Genomic DNA, 19,120 nt, shown 5'->3' with positions numbered 1-19,120 from the left:
CTAGATGACAGTAATAAGTTGCAACTAACTATAGCACTTTGCTTGCCACTGATTGATTTCCAGAGTTTTTCACTACTGATCTGGTAGCCCATAATGTCTGGTCTTCTAATTTACAACTTTAAAAACAAAAGCAGATTAGTTTATTTAATCACAATGAATAACCATGCCCTTCCTTCTTTCATTCTCCTGACCCATTTTCTTGTTCTTCTCCAAACTGACCTAATTTAATGTAATGAATGTTATCTGCAAAGCTCTAACCAACTCATTAATTAATACATTAATCACTGCCAAATATTTCCAATCTCAATATCTTCAAGTATTTCATAATAGCCTGCTAAGGCTGTGAACTGTAGCCTTGGAAAAACACGATCAATATTCTACTACAAAATGCTTTCCTCCTAGGACCTAGGTGATGAATTTGGGAAAGGAAAAATCAATCCAGATCATAATCACTACTTCTTCTGCTTTTAAATGCACACAGGCCTAAAGTAGGCCAAGTGTTTCAGTCATTCAGCCATGCAGAATGAAGTCAATATTATTACCTTCACAAGACTGTCTGTTAGATGAGAGAACATAGCCTATTTCACAAGCTTGGCAAGTGAAGGAGCCTGGTGTATTAGTGCAGATTTCCTGTGGGCAGGCCAGGTGTGAATTACATTCATCAATATCTAGGGGGGAAAACAGAGTTTCACTGACAGACTATAGAATATGGAAGAGGAAATGTTCAGGAAGTGTCCTTATCATACATTGATCTTTCACCATAGTTCTGACAAGAAAACAGTTCTGACAATATTCTCTCAAAAAGTGCTTTCAGAGGCTCATTTAAATTTCTTTAGAGCTTCTGAACTCACAGAGATTATGTACCAAATTCATCCAATGTATGATTCAAAATGCTTCCAGCAGACAATTCCTCAACAGTGTATAAAAACGATATGCTACATCCAATTATTTCTTCATATCAAGTAATATTCACTATATACTGTTTATATACACAGCTTCCAATCAGTTTTCAATTAATTTCAATCAATAAGTTATTCAGATAACTTGATTTCTATGACCACAACAAAAGCTTGTTATTTATAAGACAATAAAATCTTCTGGATCAGGCTAATGTATATTTTTTTTAGTCAATGAGAAAGTTTTCTTCATCATCATATCAAGCCACATATATACCTTCACACGTTCTTCCATCCATTGATGCGATATAGCCATTACCACAATCCACACAAGAAAAGGAGCCCTCACTGTTGATGCAGCGCCCTCTGGGACAGATGTTATAGGTTGTACATTCATCAATATCTATGTCAAACAAATAAGAGAAACAGGGAACTGAATTTTCAGTTGATGTCACCGAACTTGGCAGAGCAACAACAGAACATAAAGAGCCCTATTTAACTTTCAACAAATGATGCTACAGGCAAAATATGTGCAAAAGTTACCAAGAAGTAGCTATATTCCAAGTAAGATTGTCATTAGAAACTTCACGAAGTTATCCAGAAACACGTATAAATTGTATTAAGAGGTCTTGCATCTGGCACAATGAAGATTAAGAAATTAAAGCTTCAATGCAGAAAGTAAAAAAAGTTGAAAAAACTTTAACTTCTTTCTAACTACTGATCAGCCTATTATAAGGTCATTGGATGATTATGAACTTTTAATTATATAGCAACATAAAATTATGAACATATAGGGGTAAGATCTTGCACAGGGAAAAGAGGAGCTGTATATTGTTACAAGATATTCATGAAGGAGAGAGAACTAGAGTTTATATTTTGACTCAGAGTAACCAGCAACATTTTACCTATAATCTTTCATCTTATGATATTGACATTAGATAATCTTTGCTGTAGACCACCAGTGTTATTCCCACTTAAGCTTACTTTGATATTTTTTTTAAAATCCTACTCGTTTTTCTACCATTTGATCATTGACCCATTTATTGTGAACATGTTATACTACGAATTGCAGTCTACCATCAGTTTCTTATAATGGTTGATAAGTAGAGATGATTGTTGATTAAAAAAAAATCACTCCTGTATCTTTGTGGTTTATAGCCTTACTCTCTTACTTACGGTTTGTTTTCTTAACCAGAACCATCATTTCCTACTAAGTTCATGTTCTGGTTCTTATCCTGTGCCACATCCTAATTTGGTGAAACTTATTTATACAGATCCAAATTAAGGTTTTGCTCCTTCTGTTTTTTGCCAGTAACTGTCTAATGAGGAAAACATCTGCCAGTGACAGCACTGAGGCAGGAATGAGGCAAGACTGGTAACTGCTAGGCTCGTTCTTGTGGCCTTCTTTCTCTCATTTTCTAAGCTGAATAAGGTAAAACAATAACAATAACAACAAAAACAGGTTTTTCATAAGCAAAATATACCAGCTTCCAGATTTCTAAGGGAGGGAGCAGAATTTGATCCACTTGTTCTGTACCAGCCTGCTACCGGCCCTGCAGAAAAGGCAGGGACAACCCCTTTACAAACGGCAAAAGGCTGGAATTAAGCCTGCCAAATTTATTAAGATAAAACAGAGCAAAACAAGACACCAACCATGAAACAGGAGCTATGAAACAGGAACTAATCAAGCGGTTGCCTTCAGCAAACCATCCCTCCCACGCATTCCCCTTTTAAACAGTTCAGGGCGTGGCTTCTCTCTGCCTCCTTCCGAGGTGCCCCATTGCCTTCCTCTGTTTACTCCTGATTGACTGCCTCCTGCGTCGGGCGTGCTTGAACAGGGCCAGCTTTGGGTCATCTTCATCCACGCTGTCAGGCTCACACAGCTGGGTCTCCGTGGTGACCAGGTGGGAGGGGCCTGGCTGAGGGCTCTCATCAGCAAGATCTTCAACCCCCTCAGCAAGCTCTTCAACACCCCCTCCTCCTCCTCTGAGTCGTCCGACCCAACTGCCGAACCCACAGGCTGACCCTGAATCACAACACCACTAATCCACTTACCTTGTGGTAAAACAGCAAGGGCCATGGAATTTAATTACTCCATTAATTGCTAGCTAAGTAGCCTAATACTTCAGGCAGAACTACTGAAGGCAATTCTAAAAGACAATCTGCACAGTGCTGCTGCGTCCAGCTCTTTAAGGAAACTTCAGAATAGAGGGCTGACTAGGAATTAGAGGGATCCTATCTTGTTGCTCACAGAGTCACTTTCTGTGAAATATTAATTTGATTGATAAATAAATAGCAGCCAGAAATACCCAATAATAACAACATAACATTATGAACATAAATGGAAAAGGTCTTGTACAAGGACAAGAACAAAGGATACCTTGGTTTCATCTTATGTCCAAATATTGCTCACCCAGTTTCAACCTGAAGAGGTTTTGCTGTGATGACTGTAACAATTTAATTTCAACAAATAAGCAAAAAAGCTTAAAGACTTAATGCCGGGGAAAATCAGTCTGAAGCACTTCAGCCTTGCAGCAATTAAACAAGTATGCGCAAAGTATAAAACCTAAAGTTGTTGATTTCTGACAGACTTGCTCAATACTGTTGACTTAATGGTGGATTCATATAACAACTATTGGTCTTAGGGTAGGAGTTGGAGATAGAACACTATGGATATGCAAGGTGATATTTCCTGACAGTTTCACTCCCCAAATAATAAACATGGCCAAAACTAGCTCCTCCTCAATGTTTGCAATGAATTTCATTTAATCTTCCTAATCTGTCCAATATTTAGCGGGTAAACTGGCTTAGAGATCTGTAGCGTCTGTGCTGTGACACAGAGATAATGCAATTATGATCTTAGCACAGATCTCTATAGCACTGTGCAGACTACAAGGTTAGATTTGCTGAATTTGCAATTAGGAGAATAGAATAGAATAGAATAGAATAGAATAGAATAGAATAGAATAGAATAGAATAGAATAGAATAGAATAGAATAGAATAGAATAGAATAGAATAGAATAGAATAGACCTTGGAGGTCTTCTAATCCAGTCCCCTGCTCAGGCAGGAGAACATGCCATTGTATTAGCTTTTTTGGTTGTTGTTGCACACTGCTGGCTCATAGTTAAGAGAAAAATGTTTGACACAATCAGAGGAAATTAGGGGCACATGCATGAAAGAAGAATCAACTAAACTTTTTAGAATTGTTTTGTTAGAGGAAATGATACAGCATAGCGCTGAAAAACTGAAATATAAACCTCTTCATATCAATTTTTAATTTGTATCTTTTTACTGGAGAGAGGATTATATTCAGTGAAAAGGTATATCTTTGCTCTCAGGAGGTCCCATAGCCAGCCTCCACATCTTTAATTTGAAAAAAAATGGGAAAGATCCCTGTCCAGTATCTTGCCTGTTTGAATCAATGAGCAGTGCTGAATTAGACATTTTCTGTAAGACAGTTTGTTTTATTATAAGCCAGCATTTCCCAGTATCAGCCATTGTTTGGAGCAGGCAAAATATTGAAACAGAAGTGCTGGAAATACTTAGAATATTCTACATTTTTTGGTTCTGAAAAAAACCAATTATGCTTTATTTACTTCTGGAAACATCTTCAGAGATACCTGATTTAAACCAATATATGTAGGTTGTAAAAGGGAAGTCAGAATATAAAAATAGCACTATTTGGTATTTTCCTTCTTTCCAGAAGAGGGCAATCTCTGTTCAGCAGATTCCCTGTCAACATTACTTCACACATTCTATTTATTTATGGCTAGATAAAAGTTAAATCTGAATGAACATCATAAAAGTGACACAATACACCTTTCTAAATGGGCATGTTCTCTGTTAAAGATACAAGTCATATTAAACAGCTAAGGTCAATCTGTAAGGAATGAATTTATACATGTTGAGTACTTTAAACAAGGTTTATCAAACTACTTGGCAAGAAAAATCAAAATTAGCTATGAAAGGAGAACATTTCAGAAAGCAGGGGTCTTTTGCAAACTTACCTTCACACTGTCCTTTGTGATTCAGGAAGTAGCCTATTTTGCACACACAGTGATACGAGCCAGGTATGTTGATACACTGCCCTCCATGGCACACATTTGGCTGGTCACATTCATTTAGATCTGTTAATTCACAGCAATGGGTCTTCAGCAAAAATGATCAATCCAAATTGATAAGATGCACCATAGTTAAGTGCTTAGCTTACAGTATATTAAACTCTTAGTACAGTATGTTTAAACTGGAATGACCAGGGCAAATCATCATACCTTAAACACATTAATGAAAGATCTAGTTCTCTGGCAAAATCTATAATACCAAGAAAAACAGAAGGAAAGAGAAGAAGACAACCAGCAGAAGGTAAATGAACTCAATTACAGTGGCAAAGGGATATAAATTGGGAGAACTGAGAGATCAGGTTGGGCACAAATTGTCCTGAAGAAAATCTATGTCACTGACTTGACCTGAAAGACTACACGATGCAGCCCTCAGTGGTGCAGAATAAGGTGTTTGGTGGAACTTGCATAAATAAGTGGTGAATTTATTTTGCATTATTTAATTTCATAGAAATGTTACTCACCCTGACATGTTTGCATGTTTTGTGAAGTGAGAATGCTATACCCAGAGAAACAGATACAAGAATAAGAGCCTTCAGTGTTGACACAATGACCCTTCCCATCACATGGATTTCTCTCACATTCATCAATATCTGAAACAAGAGGAGATAGCTAACAACATTTTGAAACTGTCCTCCCTATCTGTTCTGTAGGGACAGATGAAATGAAAAATGTAGTTTGTAGAAAGCTGAACTAAAAATCACTTATTAAAATCTTATGCGTAGCTTCTTGGGTTACATTCTTTATTTCACAGGCTCTCTTTAACAACTTCTATATTTTAAACAGTTTTTCTTGTGTACTCATACTGCCACAGACTATTTCCACTAGCAAAACTAATTAAATAACTAAAATACCAATGCAATAAGTGTGACTAAGATGTTGTTGATAACCAGGATAACACAAGCAGGTATATCCTTCAGGAAAGTTCACACAAGTGCCTGGCCCACATATATTAGGTGAAGAGGAGCATGGATTTATCTCTAAAAAAGAAAAAAGAAAAATGTTGTCAGGGAACAAATAAAATAGGTGTGTGCTGTTGTTCTAGATCCAAGACAAATGTAGGTATTTTTACCTTAATTAATGAAATTCATTTGTGCAATTCATCAGTACTACCAGTCTAAACATAAAAATGTTATGCCCTGAGTTTGCCTGGTTTATATAATTTATAAACCAAGATTTATAAAGATATATTCCTCTTTCAATAGCTTCATTCTGGATTATACCAAACTTACTGGAGAAAATTTGGAATCAGCCCAGCAATATGCAAAAGCTCAAAAAACACCCACATCTCTCAATAGACTTGAAAAATCCCACCAATCAGCCAGCTCACAAACAAACCAATAGGGACAAAAGAGTATTGAGACAATCTTTGCTATGGGCTCTTTCCAAGAACGTTTTAGTGCCGAGCATAATGGCAGGGGCAGCTCTCCCAGACATTGAGACAAGACTGAAACAACACAGCTGCTATTATGCAAGCAGTAAACATATGTCTGCCTTAGGTCACAAATCTTCCCACTCCTCCCCAAAAAATCCCCATGACTCAACTGGGTGACCTGAAATAAACGACAAGAGACACACTATAGCCTTCCAGTTCTGCCATTGTTCTGTAGTCAAGAGGTGTTATTTTTCTAGAAATCCTTCCCAGCTTTGCTTGAAAAGGGCTACTTGTGATATAAGCAGCACAAAAATGAATATTCTGAACATAATCATATTTTGTTAGAGTTATTGCAATAGTTGAGGACTGAATTAGAAAGTTGCTGGCTCAAACAGCATCTTAGTCATGAACTTACAAAGTCTCTTGACAAAGCCTATTTTTCATTTTAGGACCCCAACCTACAATATTGGAGTAATAATTCTGAGTTGTTAGATTGTTGAAATATGGTATGTAATCTGCTTGGAATACTAGTATCCTTTTTCTCCCCTCTTTCTCAATTATCCTGGGATTCGGCATAAAGATCTGTCCATTTCCATTTCTTTCAGTGAAAATAAAAATGCTGCATGATAAGATGGTGCTTAGGGGTAAGCTCTACAAAAAGCCAGTGAGTAGCCTTTCTCTGCTCAGGGTGGCCTTTGGCTTGCTGGGCATGGGCATGTTCTACCACCTCTACTTGAGCTTGTTAGCTGGCTGTTTCACTTCTTTTGTGCTGGGCAGGCCAGGTGCTCCGGGTGGCAGTGGCAGCCTAATAGACCTGCACAAGCTCCTGGCGGTGCCAGCCTGAGGCAGGGCCAGGGTGCGTTGGGAACAGGCTCCACAGATGGGCCAAGGGCAAGATCTGTGAGGGGGCTGAGGAGATGACCAGTAGCAACCTGCTCTCCAGCCACAAGCAAAACCAGACAGGATGGAGTAGGCACATCCGTCGGTCTGCATCACGTGCCTCTCCCCTCCCCTATTTCGCTTGCTGCTGGAGGGCTGGCTTGGCATTGACAGCAGGCTGTGGAACCACAGAGTGTGCTGGTTGAGGGGCCAGCAGGCTGTGGCTACTGATGGATACCGTTGACCCCCATGCGCTTGCTGGCCTCTGTGTGTGTGGGCCAATGGTGTCAGACAGCAGTCGCCCCAGCTCCTGCCTCACCTTGCTCCACAGCAATGGCACCCCCGCCCTGGCCTCTGCCTCACCTCGCCTCACCCCACAGGATGAGCCTCCTGCCCACCACCCCACCCACCAGAGACCCCCTGGATCTCCCCCAACCCTGCCCAGCCCCCAGAGGTGACCCTCCCACAAGCAACATCGGGGCGGCCATGCCCACCCTGGCCACGCCCACCCAGTCTGCTGTGCCCATGCCCACCCAGAGGGCCACGCCCACCTCACTGCCCCCCCCAGGACACCACAATGGTGATGCGGCCCTGGTACTTTGCGATAAATAAATGGGTTGGGGGTTGCTGTTTGGGCACTCGGTCTATAAAAGGTTTGCCATCACTGATCTAAGCTGTTCTCCTTACATTTATTCCTTGTGAGGAGACTGCAAGACAGCAATCTAGAGTGAGGGGGAGATGAAGGAGACAAGGCAATTTGCTTTGTCAATTACACCCACCACAAATGGAGCCTTTTTAAAGACAGTAAATTCACATTTCCCTTGAGAATAACTTTCAGAAATTGTCTATTAACTGCTTCAAAGAAGTTAGACACCATCAAAGTGACAAGACTGGGTGAGTGTCTTCAATCCTTACTATAAGTAAACTAAGATCTATCTTTATTTTACAAATTTAAAATAAACTGTGAAAAGCAAGACAAAGTTTTTTGCTATAGGAAGTTTTAAATGGATTAAGGACTCAGAAAACATCAAAATATTGGGTTTTGAACATTAAGACTTTGCAATTAATTTTAAAGAATAAATGCATGTATGTTGGAAACATAACAAGACAGGTAACTTATAATCATGTTCAGATATATCTTTGAGGAAGTTCACTGGGATCTGCAGTGGAACTGTTAATGAGTTATGTTAGCTACGGTATGTCTTCTTGGGAGTGGTTTGTTCCCAGAAGTTGTTACAGGAAAAAGATATGCAATGGAATCTACCAAGAACAATATGGATGAGAATTTGAGTAAATATTTGTCATCAATTACCAAAAAATATTGAATGAGGCTTTTAAAATTAAGAAGAAAATAAAAATGATAATCCCAGAGAGCGATTGGAAGAATTCCTTTTTGCTAGATTTATAAAAGAGGCTGTTTAAGGTTTTGAAGAAATTCCTAAGAAGGATCAATAACCATCTGAATGGATAAAAGAGCAAGATTGTCTTGTGTAAAGAAGGAACATGAGGTTGGTTTATTTGACCAGGGTTAAATGGGAAATGTTACTATTTGGAGTGGGTTTTTCAGATTTGCTGATATCTGGACTGGAAAAACATGTGTATTAGATATTGTTACATTAATGTGGTGTTTAAGATTTTTTCTCCTTCAGTTACTTTATGCATACCCTAGTTAGTATGACACAATTTAAACTAACTCGATATTTCACTGTCTTTTTACTTAAGTAAATAGGTTTTTGGCAACTTGTTCTTTTTACAGGAAATATTATCCTTCTTTACTATGTTAATTGTTTTTTTTTGTTTGCATTAGAATACTGGGATTACTTTATGCTTGCTAAATATGCTTATAGTTAAGATATGAAATGTTTATCTGTATGGTATATGTTGCTATTTAAGGAGGTTCTCTTGGTACTGTTGGCATTTGGAATGGAAAAATGTTGTGCATTGGGCTTGTTTTCATGGTGTTTAAACTTAATTTACATTAGGATATACTTTATGCCTTTTAAATGTTGTTTGGCTTACAGCAAAAGAAAACCAAGAGCCAGTTTGGTGTAGTGGTTAAGGTATCAGGCTGGAAACTGGAGACTATGAGTTCTAGTGCCACCCTTAGATAGAAAGCTAGTTGGGTGACCTTGGGCTAGTCACTAGTGGGTGACATGATAGCAGTGTTCCAATATCTCAGGGGCTGCCACAAAGAAGAGGGAGTCAAGCTATTCTCCAAAGCACCTGAAAGCAGAAAAAGCAGCAACAGATGGAAACTACCAGAGAGAGAAACAAGCTAGAACTAAGGAGAAATTTCCTGAGAGTTAGAATAATTAATTAGTGGAACAACCTGTCTCCAAAAGTTGCAAATGCTCCAACGCTGTAAGTTTTTAAGAAGATACTGGACAACCGTTTGCCTGAAATGGTATAGGGTTTCCTGCCTGAGCAGAGGGTTGGACTAGAAGATCTCCAAGGTCCCATCCAACTCTATTATTGTTATTGTTGTTGTTGTTGTTGTTTCTTAGCCCAAGGAAAGAAGAAATGACAAATCACTTCTGAAAAACCTTGCCAAGAAAATTGCAGGGACTTCTCCAAACAGTCTCTGAAATTTGGACACAAGTGAACAGAAGAAAGAAAATATAATATTTTGCTTACAACTAAGAGCTGAGGTGTGAAATATTGAGTTTTATATTTGCTAATTAATGTTATTATTTTAAGATTCTATTTGGACTTTTTGCTGACATTTAGATTCAGAAAGTCATTATTTATTGGCTTTTCCCATAGTTAAGAGATGAGTTATAGGATGAAGAGTTTTATATTTATTAATTAAGAGAAGGTGAAAAAATTATGAAATTGCAGGATCCAATTTGGATCCGTCACCAGGACCAGAGGTTTAGTCTTCCAAACTTTTGGACAAGAATCAAATATAAGTTATTGCAAGATGCCAAGGAAAGAGAGGGTCTGGGTTTACCAGATTTGAAATTGTTTTTTGATGCATGTGGTTTGGTTTGGTTAAAAGAGTGGATGAACCTCCAGAATAAGAGGGTGCTCGATTTGGAAGGCCATGAATTAAGGTTTGGATGGCATGGGTATTTATGGTACGATAAAGTTAAAGTAAATGTTGATTTTAATAATCATTTTATTAGATGTGCCATATTAAGACTTTGGAATAAATATAAAACCAGGGTTTTTTTTTATGAAACTGCCCCTATGGGTGTCCCCCCAAGAAGCTTTTTTTTTTAGAAAAGAAATGGTGGTGAAGCCAGACTGGTAGATGTATGGTAAAATAGTATCTTTCAATTCTGGAGACCCCATCCTCAAGTCTAGGGAAAGTTAGAGTTAGAAGGTCACGCTTGTCACTGGTTTACATATCAACAGATGAAAGAAAGATTTAAAATATACAAAAAAAAGGCCATGGTTTTAAGTTCGCCAAAAATGAATTGGAAATCCTACTATGTAGTAGTGAGGATCATATCACTGCCAAGGTCTATAAAATGTTATTAAAATTGAATTTGGAAAATGAACATGTAAAACATTGTATGATCCAGTGGGCAAGGAATTTTGGGTATAATATGATGTTTGAACAATGGGAGAATGTGTGGGTAAAAGGCTTAAAATTCACATTAAATTATAACCTAAAAGAAAATTTTTACAAAATGATGTATCGCTGGTATTTAACACCAGATAAGTTATCTAGAATGTATAGAGGTATTTCAAATGAACGTTGGAAATGTAAATGTAAAGAAGGGACTTTTTTATCATTTATGGTGGACATGTGATAAGGCAAATAAATATTGAAGTAGGATTCATATATTAATGGAGAAAATTCTTAAAGTAACATAAAGATTAAACCAGAAACTTTCCTTTTGGGCATAATGGAAAGAGAACTGGAAAAAAATTGGAACTCTGATTTTATATATGGTGATGGCAGTGAGACTGTTTTGTGCACAAAAGTGGAAGGATGCCTTGATTCCTACCATGGACAATAGCTGATGGAATTAGCAGAGATGGCCAAATTGACTGTGCTGATAAAAGAAAAGGACATAAGTACCTTTGTTTCTAATTGGAAACCACTTCTGGACTTTGTGCTTGAGGTGGAAAAAATTGATATCATGATTTTGGGTTTTATCGATTAGACTGATTTGCCGATACAGAATGGCTAGTGGATACTATTATAGAAATGTGAAAAGTTGAGATTTTATTTTAATGTCTGATTTTACTGCAACAGAGAGAGTCTAAAGTCGATGCTTTTTGTTTCCCCCCCCCTTTCTTCACACCCTTTTCCTTTTCCCTTTTTCTACTGTTATCCTCTACTATTTGCTTTTTTTGTATTTTCACATTTTATGTTATAAATGAATAAAACTAAATAAAATCTGATGACAAACTTTTGGACTGGAGCCCACCTCAGGGAACTTCTCAATACGAGATGTTGTTGAACCAATATTGTATCATTCTTATCATTAGATGGCATCTTTAAACTTCATAATGCATATATAAATTAGTGTTTTTCAATTATTGTTATATGAATAATGTCCATGTAGCAAAATTTACTGATACCACTTTGAGAATAATCCTGAATGATTTACTTCTGAATAAATACACATGAAATTGTGCTGTAAAAAGGGAATAAAAAAGATAATTCTGTAAAGTTGCACAAAAATAGAGAAGATAAAATATTGTTTATTATCTTCTACCCAGTAGGTTCAACATTCATCCTGCTTTTCCATCAGCAATAAATATTCAGCAAATTATAGATTGTATAAATTATAGATTATTTGTTTTTTTCCTTCACGTATCAAAATAATCAACACAGCCTGACAATTACACTTTTGTCATCTCACTCATAAATACCTATTTCAGCAAATGTACTTTGCAATTTACCTGGATTAGTATCAGTTTCTTGGGTAGCATCATCTGTATCCTATGAACAAAGCATATAAGTACAGTGACTGTTCATAAAGTATATGTAACTTACAGGGCTTTTTTTCTCATAGAACGCTCAGAACGGAGTTCCGGCACCTTTTTTGGATGGAACCTTGTAGGGTAGGCAAGGCGGGTTGTATGACGTGTGTGAGTTCCGGCACCTTTTTCTTTTACAAACAAAGCACTGGTAACTTATATAGTCAGAGATGAATTCCAAGAAATCTAAGAATTTTCTTCTTTAGCAGTTTCCTTTTAAATATATTGCTGGGTAACCATATTACAGAGATACCTAATTTTATATGAATAAGTCCAGCTTGATATGAAATGGCAGTGTTTGTGTGTGTGTGTGTGTGTGGTGTGTGTGTGTGTGTGTGTGTGAATGAGTAAGTTAGCAAGAAATTGACCTTTACAATTCTATATTTTCATCAGATTAGGCTATTGGTGCCGCCTATCCAATGACTTTTTTGGTGGTAACGATATTATAAAGGGTACAAATATCTCTCTTCCTCGTCATTGGCAAGCTGTAGAAAACAGATGAACAAATTGTTGCTGTTTAGGACTAAGAATCACATGAACAGTTCCCAAATTAGACAGGGCTATTTGGTCCATGTGTGGTTTTTTTTTACAGTACATTCCTTTCTGGATGTTTTCTTTTCTTTCTTTTCTGGTTTGCAAAACTTTGGTTTGCATTTATGAACTACTAAAAGTTATCCTACTTGAGTAATACATTATTTTTCAAACTTTCTGCTAAAATATAATTTAACTACTCTCTACTCTACACTATATAAATCAATACAGTACTTTTACAAGACCTTTCTATTACTTTTAGGTTGAATATTTCACCTCCATTTGTGTAAAAATATGAATTCATAAGATAATTGTATCTGCCCTCAGTAGGAAATTATATCCTTTCAAAAATATTATATATATATATATATATATATATATATATATATATATATATATATATATATATGGATCCTTGGTTTTTCGGGTTTTTCCCCGCGTAGAACTAAAGGTGTAGGCGCAACGTTTCGATGAAATCCCATCCGTCATCATCAGGCTAGTGGTTTCTGCTTCCTTCTTCTGGGAGAAGTATGTGGCTGCAGCCATCAAACGCATCCTGATAAGAACTGAACTGGCCCTAATCAGAAACGAACTCCACACAAAAAGATTCCTCCTGGACCGAATCAACAGAGAATTCTACGCGGGGAAAAACCCGAAAAACCAAGGATCCACATACAGGCACCCGCGAAAACCTCAGAAAACATATATATATATATATATATATATATATATATATATGCGGTATATAAGTTCAATAAATAATAATATATATATATAAGTAAGGTTATTTTTTAAATAGTGCATGCTTTATGCAGATTATCAGCATATAAACAGGAGAACCAATATAGTATGGTGCTTAAAGTGATAAACTGGACCCAAATTCTAGTCTGCCCTTGGCCCACCACTTGCTCTTAGTTTAATCTATCTCACAGGTTGTTACTATGGAGAAAAGTAGGAGCACTGTGTGCACCATCTTGAATTACTGAATGAAAGGAAAGCAGCAAATCTAACAATAAATAAATCATCTCCCAAATGTAGACTTACTAGTAATTTTTTAACTCACCTGTTCTTCTGGGGATTCAGCTGTAAAATGATAAAATGTTATTAGAATATAGGATGTTTTTTGCATGCCAAATATATTTGCAAGTGAGAACTGCTATCCCAGTAGTAATAAACCCATTTCCTATTCTATGTAACTTTTCAGTTTTTGAAGAATGCTATTATTTCCCCTCAGTCATCTTGCCTGTAGGTTAAACATAGTCAGATTCTTTAATTGCTTCTTTTAGAACTTGGTTTCCGGACCAAACTCACTATTCTGATAGCCCTCCTCTGAACTTGCTCCAATATATCAAATTCTTTCCGAACTATAGTGACCAGAACTGGCCATAGCATTCCAGGTTGGAATTTTGCTAGGCCAAATGGAACAACTACTTCCTATGTTCTGAACTTACTGTTTCCATTAATGTGCTACAAGATAGAATTACCTTTTGGCTAGTGATTCATAAAGCTGGTCTATATTTATTTTGTTGATGACAACTTCCAGATTCTTGTAGTATTGCCAGATTTCCCTATCTTATATGAGTACTTTTTATTTTTCCCACTCAAAAGCAGAAATTTATATACCTTCCTGTTAATTTTTTTCCTATTCATTTTCTCCCATTGTTCAGTCCAGAATAGATCTTTTTAATCTCCACTCTCTCCTCCAAAGTATTAGTCACATCTCCCAGTTTTGTGCCATTATAATCATCATCATCTGATATTCTGTCTGTTTGTAAATATGCATTGTAGTGTGAGCCAGAATATCATAAATAAAAAAAATTAAGTAAAATTTATTTTTGATTAATTAAAGGACCTTAACTCAAAATAAATTATTCATTGAAATTAGGGCCTGAAATACAGTCATTTTGAAAAATTAAAATTGAATTGTGTGACATCCTCGGAGTTACCAAAAAATTAATGTGTGGTGCTTACCTTTTCTTGCTGGTATGTCAGTTGGGGAAAACATATCTATAGCACCACCATTCAAGACTTCCTGCACTTCCTTCTGTCCAATTGTCCAGTTAGACCTCTGATCACTGTATCCCCTTTGCTCCTCCGGGCTGAGTGAGGGGAGCTCATCAACTTCTGCTTTCCTCAAGGACATCCGAATGTCTGAGTTAGCGTAAGTGTAGCCATGGCCTGCTGGGCAGATTTCCTTAAAAGTTTCTGTGTCGAAGAAACCAAGAAAAGTAGCCAAGTACAAGATTTAATTTAAATAATACAAAAAATCGGAAGCTACAAAAAGAATATGAAATGGCGGGGATTTACAATCTCAAATAATCTAATTCAATAGTAGAAAGTGGTGGGGGTTTTTTTCAGTTACAGATATAAGATGTGTGGGGACGCATAGCTTCTCTTATTAAAGGTGTCTAGCAATCAAAACATTGCAGGAGAACATGTTTAGATTATATGTACTTGGAACCAGAACTGAAAAGTAGAAGTCATCAGCACAAAGAATGTAAAGTTTGCAGGATTGGATGCAACTTCATGTTAACTGATAAGAGAAACTGTTGTGTACTGGGTTCTTTGCTTGAGTGAACAGATGAGGCAATTGCATTCAGGCAGGAACATGCTTTTATTGAGAATAGGAACTGAACTGAGAAACAGGGCTGCGAATGCAGCTATTTATACCCTGGCCTCTAGGTGGCGGCCAATAGGTTTAAAGCAACCTATTGCTGCCCTAGAGGCAGCCAATGGCAGCTCCGGAGACGGGTTGTCTAAGGAGCTGGGAGCCGTTATCCAGCTCCTTGCTTAAGCAACCTTCCAGCATTCAAACCCACGTGCTACACTCAGGAAAACAAGGCCCAATACATTACAGAAACTATGCCTGGTTTTTCAGCGAGAGCAGACAAGAAAACATCACGACACAGAAATACTTATTCTGTTCTTTTCTATGCTGCTTGGAGTCATATTGTAAGCCACTCAGAGTCATTGTATCAATGAAATGGGTGGCATAAAAATTTAATAACAAACAAGCAAACAAATAAAATTGCAAAAGGATGAAGAGAACCACAGGAAAGAGGAAACTCTTCCTCTAAGGTAGTGTTTAATGACAGCCCTACCTGTAGCAATCTTTTTCTCTCTGTTGGCTACCAGACTAGTGCAGCTACATCTCCCATAATTCCTCATAATGGAGTTTGCTGCTCAAATATATAGAAGGGCATCACTCTATACATTGAGAAGTCATATAACTCTATTTTTCCTACTTTGTCATGTTACAGTAGGTTTTTGGAGCCCTAACGCCTTTTATGTAATACTGCATATCCTCATTGACTTGAGGCAAGTTTCTCTGGATGGCAAAAAGCCAAACTTCTATATGTACAATGCTTCCGAAACCCAGTTTTGGCAGAGAACATGATGGGTATCAAAATATTTAGCGCAATCACAGGATTTAACATATTTGGACAAAACTAGAAATAATATGGTTAAACAAGAAAGCCCAAGTCTTACCAGAACCCAACAATGGGCATATCTCGCAGTTTCTCCCCCATCCTTTGCCAACACGACTACAGCAGCAGATCTGTTTGGTGATCCACTGATTAAGTGGCAGCGTACACATTCCTCTTATCACAGAGCGATAGCACAACCCTTGTTCTGTTGAAACTGCCTTGTCCGCTGAAACAAAATTATGGATTATTTCTTCAGGTAGCGGTTTTTGAAAATTCAAATAAAAACATAGAATCTTTGTAATTCAGGGTGATCTCTGAAGTTAATTTTCCCGTACTCGGTGGGGTTCTTTTCCAGATAAAAAGGCATTTTCTACACATACATGAAACCACTTTGGAAACAGTAGAATTTATGTCTGAATAAACAAATTCAGAAAGTTCTTAATGTTTACAAATTTTATTTTCCTGTCTTAATGTTCCTACTCAATTACAGTATTTCACCAAAACAAAAAGGGAATGCAAAGAAACGAAAGATAATTTAATGCTGCCATTCATTCTGAACAAAAATTCATTTAAAATGTTATTTTCATCATGCTGTAAACTGAACAGTTGAATAGATTAATCTATTTGAGTTGCCAATCTAGACATCTCCTGCTTTAGGATGCTGGCAAACAACTAACAAATCACTAAGATTTTTCATTGTAAATGAACCTTCATTGCAAAGTTTTCAGTGTGTTAAATAATGTCATTTTCAGTGTAAATTTAGCTCATTTAAATTACTAAACTATTGAATAATTTGTCTTAGACTGAAAAATGTTCCGTATTTTCATATGTAATCTACTTTAATAAAGTTTTAATGGGTGGCCCTTTTTAGATGCTCAGTACTATTTTATAATACTTCATGTTTCTTATTTCCTATTATTCATATATTATTGCATTTTTATTACTACAATATACAGGTCTGTACAGATTTTTATAGCTATGTTATAAATTTATAAATTGCCTTCATTACATCAGGCCATTGTATTAAATCTGGCATAGAGGGCATGCTGTAAGTACCAAACACCATGGCGGTCTTATATCTGGTGAGTCCCAGGAGCAGACCTTCTCTGCCATGACAACTCCTTATGTAACAATCTCCCTCACCCCCAAAGTCAGATCAACAATATTGATATATTCATTCTCTCCATGCCCATAGTTTGTATATCTTGCTTTTTAAATATATTTTGATTTTACTAATTATTTTTAATATTTATTGTATTTTAATTGTTTTTTGTTTATTGGGTATGTCACAGATTCACTTCTTGTGAGATAGGCAAATCTACACAATAGATAGATGATAGATAGATAGATAGATAGATAGATAGATAGATAGATAGATAGATAGAGATAAGATGATAGATAGATAGATAGATAGATAGATAGATAGATAGATAGATAGATAGATGAGAGATGAGAGACAGAGACAGAGACAAAGAGACAGAGAGTGACAGAGAGAGATCGGGTACTGATAAACTAGGACTGAAGGAAAACAAAATCGTTTTTAGAATGATATACCACTTGTTTAGGCTAGTGGAAAGCCTCTATTAAAGAACAAGGAAAGGCATTGTCAATGCTGCAAAGATTGACATGTTTTTGCACTGACAATATAAGAGGCAGCCTTTTGTTTTAACTGTTTGGTTTTGAATCACTAAAGCGCGGGTGGAATGCAACCCGGATGTTTTGACAAGATAAGGGATAGCAGCTTCAGAAGGGAAGTGAAACTTCATGTGTTAAATTAATTGGTAAATGTGATTCATGATGTGTAAATAAGGGAGGGAAATTCTGTATGATGTGGTGTGTCAAGGGGAGGAGAATTCAGATTCTGGCATCCATCCATGAGTGCCGAGGCTCCATTCTGCTCATTATAGACTTTTTTAGAATAAATAATCATGCAGTGCTCTTTGATGTGTCTTTTTAATCTGAACCTTGACAGGTCTCATTCAGTAGTCTCATTCAGTGAGAATAATTACTATCGTATAATTGTTTAGGATTAAACCCATTTGCTATTATTCCATTTAAATTTATTGTGACTTAACTTTGAAACAGTAGCAATTTAAAAAGTTTATCTACAGAAAAACCATTAAAGACTTACAAATACAGTGACTGCGTGATGGGTCCAGCATAGTACCAGGCTTACAAGTACAGATGAAGCTGCCTCGGGTGTTCATGCATTCTGCATTTTTACATATGCCTTGAATTATACATTCATTAATATCTATGTAATAAGAACAAATGAAGTTAACCAGACTTCAATAATCATAAAATCATGGAATTAAAGAATTATACACTTGTAAGGACTATAAGGATCACTTTGCCTAATCCCCTCCAATGTGAAAAAAAAAACAAAGAAAGCATCCATGAAAGATATTTTTTTAAAGTTTTCTTAAAATCTCCAAACCTGAGAACCTATAATCTCCATACATATATTTTCCATGGTTGTACAGATCTCATTATCAGAATATTTTCTCTTTATATCTAAATAAAATCTAGATTAATTAATATAAACAAGTTATATGACCTGACCAATGTCCTAAGGTAGCACCTAAAATATTTCCAACAGAAAGGAAAGAAAATCCCCATTAGCTCTTCAGCATTTCGCAAACTTCTAAACCTCTAAAATAAAGTTTGTGATAGCAAGAAAGAATGAACAATATAGAATATGCAAATATGTTTCTTATTGGACAATACAACTTATTCAACAAGAAGATGGATAGGATTCTAGAAAATGCTATTTTGAATACTTGGTTGAATAAATATATTTTTTGTACAACCAAAGTAATTGGAAATTGGGATACAAATTTTAACGATAATGATGATGATAATATTCCCCACCTCCAAAGGAACAGTACCTCATCATGATGGAGGGATCTGCATGCTCTACAGATGCTAAGGGCTATGCTGAACAGATGCAAAC

The 19,120-nt window shown here is 36.6% G+C and overlaps 1 protein-coding gene across 1 annotated transcript in view; it reads right to left on the bottom strand.

The window, feature by feature from the left end:
• The window catches only part of LTBP2 (latent transforming growth factor beta binding protein 2), a gene marked incomplete at its 5' end in the record, with an annotated part of 136,804 nt that overhangs the window by 41,808 nt on the left and 75,876 nt on the right, over positions 1–19,120 (bottom strand). The window contains 10 exons of the mRNA XM_083354371.1: positions 543–668; positions 1,174–1,299; positions 4,906–5,025; positions 5,481–5,609; positions 5,871–5,996; positions 12,101–12,170; positions 13,803–13,822; positions 14,711–14,944; positions 16,229–16,393; positions 18,299–18,421. Coding sequence (XP_083210497.1) covers positions 543–668; positions 1,174–1,299; positions 4,906–5,025; positions 5,481–5,609; positions 5,871–5,996; positions 12,101–12,170; positions 13,803–13,822; positions 14,711–14,944; positions 16,229–16,393; positions 18,299–18,421 — 1,239 coding nt within the window. The remainder of the gene's footprint in view (positions 1–542; positions 669–1,173; positions 1,300–4,905; positions 5,026–5,480; positions 5,610–5,870; positions 5,997–12,100; positions 12,171–13,802; positions 13,823–14,710; positions 14,945–16,228; positions 16,394–18,298; positions 18,422–19,120) is intronic.

The sequence above is a fragment of the Vipera ursinii genome (assembly GCF_947247035.1).
Source record: "Vipera ursinii genome assembly, chromosome: 1".
Classification (NCBI taxonomy): domain Eukaryota; kingdom Metazoa; phylum Chordata; class Lepidosauria; order Squamata; family Viperidae; genus Vipera; species Vipera ursinii.
This window is presented reverse-complemented; position numbering and strand designations above follow the sequence as displayed.